The following is a 12,217-nucleotide window of genomic DNA, read 5'->3' as shown; positions in this document are numbered from 1 at the left end:
GATGTCCGTGTGATGTCGGGGTATTTATACGACTTCCCGAGAGACTGGGCTCGTGTGAAAGAATAGCAAGTGAGGATTTCTAGCAAATTCTTGAATTTTCAGGTTTCACCATTATCCCGACAGGGTCACTGTGTCTACTGGAAAATGAAATTATTGAAATCCAACACAATACATATTTGTATCATCATGTTGAGAGTTTTATTGATTAAGCATTTGCAAATGGTTCTGATCTGCTCTCTGAGTGTCAGCGAGACAGAAAGACAAGAAACAGGGATCTGCGCTCTGCTTTGTATAGTTCAAAACAAAGGACGTATTATGATACCCCCGCGACAATATACTCGGGGGTATATAGCGCTCTGCGTGTCCGTCCCTCCGTCCGTCCTTCCGTCTGTTCGCATGTCACACTTTTGTTTCCGGAGCAGAACTCGGAAACTATTTTAATTAGGAACTTCAAATTTGGTATGATGGTTGACAGTGTGGTGTAGTTGTGCCTTTTGGGGATTAGAAGTCCAGGGTGCCCAAATCTTTTGAAATTTTGGCCAAAAACTGTGATTCTGAGAATTTTGACCTCATTTTCTGAAAAAAGTACTCAAACCAATTAATCAATTATCAAAATATTAATAGTTGACAACTGTGGTGGCAGTTTCTGTTAAAACAAGACACAAACCAAGGTCACAACTTGTCTTTCAATTAAATTTAATAAAAAAGCATATATTAATAAGAAAAGCATCTGCAGATGGACTCACGAGCACAGCCACCTGAGTGGACTGTGGCAAGTGAGCCCCGAACACAAGAGTAGTCAGTATTTATACTAAAGCATAACACATAGATAAGTGCAAAGAAGAGAAGGATAGAAAGTGTTTCAATGCGTCAGCACACAGCAGACAACAGAGCATTACAAGACATAACAAGTATTTCAGCAATCTGATGTTTACAGTTACAGAAGGCAAAACCGTCGAGTCACTGTCTTATGGTGACAAAGTTGAACATGTGAGGCCCTGAGATTATCTAAAGGTACACTGCCTTAATGCAGATATGAAAATTGCCATTACATAATTTATCAATTAATTATTAGTTCCAAAAGGGCAAAACCTTTGGCCCTACATCAGTAGGGGTGAAACAGTGAGCGGGGATATGTGAGCCATGCTCACTTTTGATTTGTTTTGTGGGCGTTAGGGCAACTTTATCTTTATCACACTTCAGATTGTGGCAAGGTCAGCTTGCCCCAGATATGTAACCGCCCTTGAAACAATGACCATCATTCTTATCTCTGTTGAGAGTTGCACATTTACAGTACCGATCGGCTCTCGCAAGAATATGGCAGCAGGTAAAGACAGTTTATGGTCTGAAGCAAAAGCGAGCATTTCAATTATCCTGGAAACAGGAGATTAGTTGGGTGGTTGTTAGTTGGGACAAAACTGCAACTATATATTGCGCAGTTAGCTGCAAGTTTGAGAGCAAGGCGGATAAAACGGGGTCATTTTTCAAAGGCACGTCAAGTTTCCGAAAAACATCACTGGAATGACATACTGTAACAAAAGCTGACAGCATCTCACATGCATGGCAGCTAAGAGGGCTGCCATCAAACCCTCCTCCGGCGATGTTTAATCCCTGAATGGCGATTAAACATGACACCATCATGGGCTCTGATCACGGCTGCTGACATATCAGTAACCCACATGAGGAACTGTGTGTTACATACATGAGATGTAATGGCATGTCTGTCTTTAGGTAAAAAATTAACTTAATTCAAAGTGATATTTGATGTACAGTAAGGGGTTTACATGTTTCCTTTCAAAATTGTAATTTTGCCTGACAGAGGGTACCTGTACTAATTTGTTTTCAAGCATAAAACTGATCCACTGTACAGTGACTTTGTGTTTATACCAACAAATTGAAGTCCCAGAGATTGAATATTTAGGCAGTGAAATCAAAACTGATTTCAGAATTTCCCATGAAGTCAAACATCAATCTAGTAATATGTTGTCCCACTATTATTGCAAATGGAGGTGAAAATATATGACACACATTTTAAGATAAGGTAATCAAATACAAGTCCACAAACATAATCTTCAAAAATGACAATAGGGTTTAAAAAACACCTCTCTGACCCAGTCTCACATTACTCATTGTAAGGTAGTAATTATTTTGTTGGTAGGATTACCAAAGGTAGTATTTACTGCAGGCTTATCACAAGGTTTTTTGTTTTTTCTGGTCACTTATTGTATGTTTTAAGATTAATTTGGTCTAATATTGGACAGCTGCTAAATTGAATAGGGTTAAACAAAGCAAAAGGAACCCATTAGCTTGTTTTTCTTAAGTTTCCTCCATGTGTTATCAGATACGGGAGATGACGTAGAAGTACAGCATATGGCATGCATTAGTACCAGATGTGTGCGTGAGTTGGTTTCCGTGTGTGTGGGCATGCCATCCGCAGCAATAAACAGCAGTGAATGTTTCGACCCACATCAAAGCAGCTGTGTTTTTGCAACCGAAAACCCATTCTACTGCACTCTATGCAACTCTACAAACATAGTCCTAACTAGGGATGCACCGATCCTTCTTTTTCAGTCCCCACAGCAATACCTGGGCTTTGGGTATCAGCCGATACCGAGTACCGATCCGATACCTTTAATTAATAAGCTGTATGCTGGAAGTGACTGGGATGATTCATTTATGTGTAAGGCAAAATCAAACTTGACTTAAACATTGCTTTCCTTTGTAAAACAAAATGTGACCAATAAATACATATACATACATTTATTTAATTGGTCTTTATCATTAAAATGATAAATCGTACACCAACAACTTGGTAAAAAATCTTCAAAATTAACAGGAATTACAATTCAAATGTAAACCTTTTTAATGCAGCAGCAAATTAGACAAAACCTAAACAGGAATTAAAATAACAGTATAAAATGTATATAGTATATTAACATAAAATGTAATTGTATCAGTATCAGTTAAAGTCTGAGACTAATATTGGACAACTGCTAAATAGGAGATGGCGCAACAAAACAACCTATTGGATTGTTTTTCTAAATTTCACTTACCACTTTCGTCAGATGCTGGACATGACGTAGAAAGTGCATATGGCATGCATTAGTACCAGAATGAATTCACTGCGTAATCTTCCTGTCTTTTATGTAAACAAGTGAACAGAATTTTTTTCCTTTTTGTCTCTCTTTCTCTGTGTTTTGTTTTATCTGTGTGTGCTGTCGTGGGCTTATAGTCTAGTTGTTTAATAATACACTGCTCTGTTCTTTTGAGAGAAAAATATCTATTCTCAGAATTGTTACTCAATTGCATAACATTATATTTTTTACCCATTTTGTGATATTGTATGATTGCTGTGATGCAGCAACATCACCACGATAACCCACGTCCTCCACCATCAACTTGAGGAAATAGTGTAACGTTTTAAGAGTATTGGGATACACCCACAATACAGTATTTAAGGATGATAACAGTTCATTTCTAATGAGGAAGTAAGGTATGAAACAACATGCAGGGATGGCTGTAGCTCAGTGGGTAGAGCGGGTCGTCCTTTAACCACACGGTTGGTGGTTAAAGCACGATGCTTATGATGAGTTAAAAGCAGAGGTCAAATTCCATGTATGTACCTTTGTATACAGACGTAGGCAAAGTTGTTGGTACCCTTCCGTTAAAGAGAGAAAAACCCACAATGGTCACTGAAATAACTTGAAACTGACAAAAGTAATAATAAATACAAATTTACTGAAAATTAACTAATGAAAATCAGATATTGCTTTTGAATTGTGGTTCAACAGAATCATTTTAAAAAACAAACTAATGAAACTGGCCTGGACAAAAATGATGGTACCCCTAGAAAAGATTGAAAATAGTTTGACCATAGGGACATATTAAACTAAGGTGTGTCCTGTAAATAGCATCACAGGTGTCTTCAAACTTGTAATCAGTCAGTCTGCCCATTTAAAGGGTGAAAAGTAGTCACTGTGCTGTTTGGTATCATGGCGTGTACCACACTGAACATGGACCACAGAAAGCTAAGGAGAGAGTTGTCTCAGGAGATTAGAAAGAACATTATAGACCTTCATGTTAAAGGTAAAGGCTATAAGACCATCTCCAAGCAGCTTGATGTTCCTGTGACTACAGCTGCTCATATTATTCAGAAGTTTAAGGTCCACGGGACTGTAGCCAACCTCCCTGGACGTGGCCGCAAGAGGAAAATTGATGACAAATCGAAGAGACGGATAATACGAATGGTAACCAAAGAGCCCAGAACAACTTCCAAAGAGATTAGAGGTGAACTCCAAGGTCAAGGTACATCAGTGTCAGATCACACCATCCGTCGCTGTTTGAGCCATAGTGGACTTAATGGAAGACAACCCAGGAGGACACCAAATCATAAAAAAGTGAGACTGGAATTTCCCAAAATGCATATTGACAAACCACAAAGCTTCTGGGAGAATGTCCTTTGGACAGATGAGACAAAACTGGAGCTTTTTGGCAAGTCACATCAGCTCTATGTTCACAGACGCAAAAATGAAGCATCCAAAGAAAAGAACACTGTACCTAATGTGAAACATGGAGGAGGCTAGGTTATGTTCTGGGGCTGCTTTGCTGCATCTGGCACAGGGTGTCTTGAATCTATTCAGGGTGAAATGAAATCTGAAGACTATCAAGGCATTCTGGAGCGAAATGTGCTGCCCAGTGTCAGAAAGTTTCGTCTCAGTTGCAGGTCATGGGTCCTCAAACAGGATAATGACCCAAAACACAGCTAAAAACACCCAAGAATGGCTAAGAACAAAACATTGGACTATTCTGAAGTGGCCTTCTATGAGCCCTGATCTAAATCCTATTGAACATCTGTGGAAGGAGCTGAAACATGCAGTCTGGAGAAGGCACCCTTCAAACCTGAGACAGCTGGAGCAGTTTGCTCACGAGGAGTGGGCCAACATACCTGTCGACAGGTGCAGAAGTCTCATTGAGAGTTACAGAAAATGCTTGTTTGCAGTGATTGCCTCAAAAGGTTGTGCAACAAAATATTAAGTTAAGGGTACCATAATTTTTGTCCAGGCCAGTTTCATTAGTTTGTTTTTTAAAATGATTCCGTTGAACCAAAATTCAAAAGCAATATCTCATTTTCATTAAATTTTTATTAGGGCCCGAGCACGAAAGTGCCAGGACCCAACGGTGTCCTGGCACGAAGTGCAAGGAACCTATTGTTTTTCTGGGTATTATTATTCTTTTTCTGCTGGAATATCGCGTTTTTGACGACCTTAGCCATCCCCAAAACTCACGAAAAGTGGAGTATGCGTCAGAACTGGTGGGAAATTCAATGTTCTGGAGTGACTGGGCTCGGGTTTCTCCAGGGGGCTCCATAGCGCCCCCTAACGTACGCAGTTTTTCGGAGAAAGTTTCTTCGATCTTCACGAAATTCAAGTATGTCATTGCTCACGCCCTCATACCTGGATTAAATGATTTTGAGATTTTTTCGGCAAACAGGAAGTCAGCCATGTTGGATTTCCTGCGTGATTTTAGAATTTACGAACGCATATTTGAAGACTTTAGGATGCACAAAAATTTATGAAACTTTACACGCATATCCAAACTAGTAATTACTTTATTTTAGTAGTGAAATTTTGCTTGGGCGTGGCATATTTGCTCTCTAGCGCCCCCTTATGTCTTTTAGATTTTGAACATACCTTTAGGTACTCGAAAACTCATGAAATTTGGCAAAATGATAGACACCTGTGAACTTTATGTAAATGTGTAGCCATTAGGCTCAGTGTGTTTAGCCGGCTCTATAGCGCCCCCTAACGCAGTTGAAATTTTAACTTTGTCAAAGTTGATCCGATATTCATGAAATTTGGTATGCATATCCCACTCATCATTTGAAACATATTCCTCATTGGGTTTCATTAGCTCCGCCCACCCGGAAGTCGGCCATATTGGATTTCATGTCACTTTTAGCGTTTTATTGGCCGCGTACTTTAACGAACTCCTCCTACAGATTTAATCAGATCGATTTGAAATTTGGTCAGGACCATCTTAAGACCTTGAGGATGAAAAGTTATTAAAATCGTGAGTTTTCACTTAACGAGCGGACCGTGGCGTGGCGGCCATTTTCAGCCATTCGCCATGAAACAGGCAGTTATTGTAACTCAACTGTACATAGTCCGATCTGCCCCAAATCTCTCAGGTATGATGGTGGTCCAGTACTGATGACATGTATATGAAAAATTATACTCATAGCCCCGCCCCAAGACGTTAGCCCCGCCCCCTTTCCATAACTCATGAACCGTTTGTCGTAGAGTCTTGTGGGAGGTGTCATATCACTCAGCAGAGAGTGCCTGTTTCATTGGTGAAGGTTATGCCCGCCCCCTACACATTAGCCCCGCCCCCGTTCATAACTCGTGATCCGTTTGTCGTAGAGTCTTGTGGGAAGTGTCATATAACTCAGCAGAGAGTGCCTGTTTCATTGGTGAAGGTTATGCCCGCCCCCTACACATTAGCCCCGCCCCCTTTCATAACTCATGAACCGTTTGTCGTAGAGCCTTGCGGCAGGCGTCGTGGCGCTCGTCAGAGTTTCGGTTTCACGGTGCCCGGCCGCGTCGGTCGGCGTCCCGCCAGCATCCCCGACGCGCAAGTAGGGGCGAGGGCCCGTTCATCGCTGCTTGCAGCTTTAATTTATTATTACTTTTGTCAGTTTCAAGTTATTTCAGTGACCATTGTGAGTTTTTCTTTCTTTAACGGAAGAGTACCAACAATTTTGTCCATGTCTTTATATGATGATTCTAAGAAAGTTTAAGTTTAAGAAATGGTGATATATAATGTCATACATTAACCAGCTAAGACAACGGAGTGCCAGTCATGGGCTACTGGGCAATTACATTGTAAAACAAAGTTCAGAGACCACAATGTAATAGGTTTATCTGGTCAAGGAAAATTAAATGAATAGGCCCTGGCATCATAAAATGTGATCTTTTGTTATTTTGGTCAAATAAAGGCTTTATTACAGGTTGAAAACAAATCTAAAAACAGACAAGCATTAATGCATAATCATGTGAACAAGCCTAACCTAAAACCTAACCATGACCTTAATCTAGTGAAACCAGTCCAGTGATGTTCCAGTCATGGGCATACCTAAAAACCACAGATTTTTGTCTTGATTGGCAGATTAAATATCACTCATACCTTAGAGAGAAGCTAGATAACACCCGCCATCTCTGATATTAAGGTTACACAAACAGAGAGGTGCTTTTGTTCAACAAAGGTGAACTAAGGATACAACAATCTAACAAATTAATTTAAAATATTAACAAAGCAAGGCATCTCAGATTTTTCAACTTTTTTTTGTTCTCACCCCTCCATAGACATGAGATGTAACTAGTTATGTAGACTTTTGGTCTTGCTTGATAAATTATTAGACATTGACAATTCACAGTGAGTCATTGGATATGTAGCTTCACTGGAAAGGATATCATGCTGGAAAACAGCTGTGCAAAGAAGCAGTCATATTTACAATATTTTGTTAAACCAACAGTATTTGTTTATTCAAAGATTACTGAATTATTGTTGACTGGATTGAACTGCTCTCTCATTAGCAAACAGAAGAAAGAGGAGTTATATTCATAATAAACTGTTCAAAACATAGAAAATAGTAGTGCATTTGTGTATAGTACACCTGGAGGGAATCAATCATAGTTCTTATTTAGAAAATGGTTTACAATGTAGTTATACTGTATCCAACAATATTAAAACATGAAAGGTGCTTATCACATCATTGGTGTAAAAACACAAAACACTTCATTGTGTAATCTGTTTCCTACATAATTGTCAAATAAAAGCTTAGAGAGAAAATCACAAATCATTTTATCAGAAAAATTAAAATGATTTAATATCTGAGTCTGTATCGAAACTGAACGTCTCTGTCAGGTTGCATGGATCCAAAGCCCCATCGCCTGAGGTCAATTTCAGGTATTTTCTCATCGGGATTCTTCAGCTCAAACTCAAAATAAACCAACATGAGGAAAAGAAACTGCTTGAGCTCGTTGGTGGCAAAGAAACGCCCAGGACACATGGAGACTCCAGCACCCCAGGGCATGTTGTAATATTTCACCTTCTTCCCTGCCTTGTAAAAATCTGTTTTCTTGCTCCCGTCTGGATTGAGAAAGCGGTCATATTTGAATGACTGTGGGTCGGGGTGGATCTCTGGGTCGACTTGAATGGCAATGTAAGGAAACAATGCCACTCTGTCACCCTCGCGAATGAAGTATTCACGACCATCAGCCATCTTGAAAGTCATATCCTGAAGCACTGCTCTTGTGAGGAGAGGTGCAGCGGTGAGTCGGAGGGTCTCTTCTACAGCGCTGTCCAGGATCGGTGTTTTCATCAGCATTTCACGGGTCAGGTTGATTAAAGGGCCACCATGTTTGACTTCTTGCTTAAATTCCTTCAGAACTTTATCGACCTCTGACTTCACTGCTGTCATGGCTTCTGGGTGTTTCATGAGGAAGAGGAGCAGCCAGAATGCAGAAGGTCCTGTGTTGCCCTGAGAGGCCCAAAGAAGCACAAACATGTACCTGTCTACCATTGACTCCTTCATACCCATCTCCTCTTTGGCCCGCTGGATGTCCCACACCCATCGGCTGATGTTATCCTTGACCTTCATCTTCTGCACTGAAAGAGTGTTCCAGAAGCACCTCAATAGCCTGTCTGCTTCCAGCCTCTCCCTTGGTGGCAGGACCCCATAAGCCAGTTTGGGAAAGAGTTGGTCATATTTACGAAACTCGTGAAATAAGGCTTCTGATTCAGCTCTGTCTTTCTCTTTGGCTTTTTCCTCACTCCCTTCTGACTCATGTGGCTCATTGCCAAACAGAGACAAGTAGCCAGCCCTGAAAACAATATTGTAGCTGTACATAAACAGTCCGTCCTCCATCCAAGTTCTTTGGTCTTCAGCCGAGTCAATGTTGTGCAGCATGAGGGTCTGCAAATTACTCATCATGGCTTGTGTCATTACCTCCAGGCCGTCCCCCTTGAGGTGCTTGTTGCTGGACATCTGGAGAATGTTTTGATGCCCCTCTACGGATGTGTAACCAAACACCCTGCGCACCAAATGCGCAACAAACTTGTAGAAGTCCAGTTTTTCTCGGCTCTCCTTAACAAGTGACCCAAACGACAGAGGGTCCTGAATAAAGGTGATGTAAAACCCTCCCAGCTGTACTGTGAACACATCGCCATGCTTTTGCTTCATCCTCTCTAGGAACTTACGAGTGTTTCTGCGAAACTCTAAAACATGACCAAGCCAAGGGATGAGCCCCTTATCCAGAGGGGGTTCTCCTGGTCGCCGCTGTCTAAACACCCCGAGGAGGTACAGCCCTCCAATCAGAGCGGCAAGAAAGCCAAGAAGGATCGGCAGCAGAATTCCCATGACTGATTCCTCTGACAGCCACACAGAGATTTGGTGTTAAGGTCCACATCCTGCATGATATACAGACCTTTGCTCCTCCCTTTGCTTGTGGGATCAGCTTCAGCATTCTAGGAGCTGCCTACTAAATACATTTCCATTAAAACATTAAACAGTGAAACCGTTTAACAGAAGAGAACATGAAGCAACACTTTTGCTGTGCGTCAACTGAATAAACACATGGTTTTCAAAATGCCCACGAACAGGCCACATTATAATATAAATTGTTTTACCTAATTTGTAGAAGAAGTTGTTGACACAAAATGTAAAGACACTGGAATGGAATTTGTGTCTAGAGGTCAACATCATGTGAAACTTTCTGATAAGGAAAACAATGATGACCCTGACGGCAGTTCATTGACTTGGTTAAATGTGGCAATCACTTATTTATTATAGCTGCTGGAATAGCTGGTTGGACTTGTACATTTTGTTTACTTTTTCTGTTGTTAATGCAGAACTGGCCCTGTCACCTCAGGCTTAGATATAATTATTTGCAAGAAGTACAGTGAATCGTGCATTATGTATGATTGCATTAATTAGCTTAGCAAATATTTTTATATCAACAAAACCTTCTTAGTATACCACTTAGGTAGTTTATTTAACTATTTCCAGGCAAAATTAGAGGTTGTTCGACTTAAGATAGAGAAGTTCACAACCCAAGTAACATAACAGCTGTGTCAATTTCTGACATGACAGAGGTGTGTTAAAAGGGGGGAAATAATCTACTAGATGTGAAGCTACTGCAAAGTGGCTTGTGCAACTAACAAAGAGTGCATTCTCATAGCGCAGCGACACATCACCTGCACCATGTTTGCTAGGAAAGTAGTTTTAGAAATGTATTAATGGGCTAAAATGTGTGAGAGTCAAACTTAAGTTCTGCACACTATTGAAAAGCGCCCAGCAAGTTAAATGTACAACATTTCAATCAAACAGATCTTCGTTAGATATCAAGATTTGATAATGTCATGAAGTAAATGTGAGAACATGAGTGTGTTTATGTCGTATCATATCATATTTTGGTTTGCAAAGCACAACTCTTTAAAAAGGACAAAAATATTTTTTTTAATAATAGACTGCTCAGTTCTTTTGAGAGAAAATTATCTATTCTCAGAATTGTTTCTCAATGGCATAACATTATATTTTTACCCATTTTGTGATATTGTATGATTGCTGTGATGCAGCAACATCACCACAATAACCCACGTCCTCCACCACCAACTTGAATAAATAGTGTAATGTTTTAAGAGTATTGGGATAAACCCACAATACAGTATTTAAGGATGATAACAGTTCATTTTTAATTAGAAAGTAAGGCTTGAAAGTGGGTAGGAGGTACAGCCCTCCAATCAGAGCGGCAAGAAATGAATGAATTGCATGAATTTCTCTAACATATATCTGGATTTTGTGATATCAAATGGATCACACAACACCCAACTGATTGGGAGTATAGCCCTGATCCTGACAACAGTTCACTGTGTTGATTAAATGTGGCAATTGCTTATTTATTATAGCTGGTGGAATAGCTGGTTGGACTTTGTACATTTTGTTTACGTTTTCTGTTTATCATTTTTGTATAGGCCAGTTTCATTAGTTTGTTTTTTTAAATGATTCTGCTGAACCACAATTCAAAATGATTTTCATTAGTTAATTTTCAGTGAATTTTTATTTATTATTACTTTTGTCAGTTTCAAGTTATTTCAGTGACCATTGTGGGTTTTTCTCTCTTTAACGGAACGTTACCAACAACTTTGCCTACGTCTGTAAATGTTTGTTTATGATTACAGTGTACAAGATGTACCTGATAAAACCTGACCTTGACCTTCTAGTGAAACTTTATTGACAGAACAGAAGCTACTGAAGATAACATCTGCCCTGTCTGATATTAGGGTTACACAAAGGGACATGATGACCATGTTACAGAAATGTATGTTAAGTATTAATGAGATAACTGCATCTTTGCTTTATTTTGCTTTTCTCCACATCAACCATCATGTGCTGAGGGTTGAAAAATTAAAAATGAATGCACTGTACACAAAATAAATAAAGAAAAATATTTGGATTTAATAAGGAGTAAGAGATATGAAATTAAGTGCTTTTAGAGCAATATTTACAGTACTGAATTCACCACTTTAACTTTTTTATATTGATCTTTTGAAAAGTAGAAAAAGAAGCAAGATAATATCTTCACAAAATGTATTTGAACATAAATTGTCAAGAGTTATCTGATTTCTAAAGTCTGCTGTGTGTTGCTCCTCGAATACGTAGTCGACATGTAGCACCACCTTCTGGAATGTATATGTAATTGCAGCAGCAGGCTGTAAACAGTACAACTGTGAAACCATACAGTCTATGTGTGAAACATACAACCTAGTTTTATTTATCCATCCATTATCCATTATCTGTTACCGCTTATCCTATTCAGGGTTGCGGGGGGCTGCAGCCGATCCCAACTGACATTGAGCGAAGGCGGTATACACCCTGGACAGGTCGCCAGACTATCACAGGGCTTAGCTTTACTCATACAAGATATATTTAATTACTGTTTGTATTGAGTTAAACAGCTCTCTAATGTTAGGCTAGAGGTGTAGATCTCCAGTGTGATTTGTAAGCAGAAGAGAGTTATATTAAGTTATATTGAAAATAAAAGTGTCCATTCTTGAAGGCTAAACCTAACAATGAGTGTGTGTTCAGACATAACTTCAGTGGAGTTTTAACTGCTCAGATGAGTTATTAACATTTTCGTTTAGGCATGAACTGTTTCTT

At 39.6% G+C, this 12,217-nt stretch overlaps 2 protein-coding genes across 4 annotated transcripts in view; both read right to left on the bottom strand.

Moving 5' to 3' along the window:
- The window catches only part of gjc2 (gap junction protein gamma 2), a 36,254-nt gene that overhangs the window by 14,259 nt on the left and 9,778 nt on the right, over positions 1-12,217 (bottom strand). The window lies entirely within an intron of this gene.
- LOC119498608 (5-beta-cholestane-3-alpha,7-alpha-diol 12-alpha-hydroxylase-like) lies at positions 6,976-9,458 on the bottom strand. The gene has a single exon (XM_037787629.1). The coding sequence runs from the start codon at positions 9,416-9,418 to the stop codon at positions 7,883-7,885; it is 1,536 nt and encodes a 511-aa protein (XP_037643557.1). The 5' UTR covers positions 9,419-9,458; the 3' UTR covers positions 6,976-7,882.

Source organism: Sebastes umbrosus, chromosome 12 (assembly GCF_015220745.1).
Source record: "Sebastes umbrosus isolate fSebUmb1 chromosome 12, fSebUmb1.pri, whole genome shotgun sequence".
Taxonomy (NCBI): domain Eukaryota; kingdom Metazoa; phylum Chordata; class Actinopteri; order Perciformes; family Sebastidae; genus Sebastes; species Sebastes umbrosus.
This window is presented reverse-complemented; position numbering and strand designations above follow the sequence as displayed.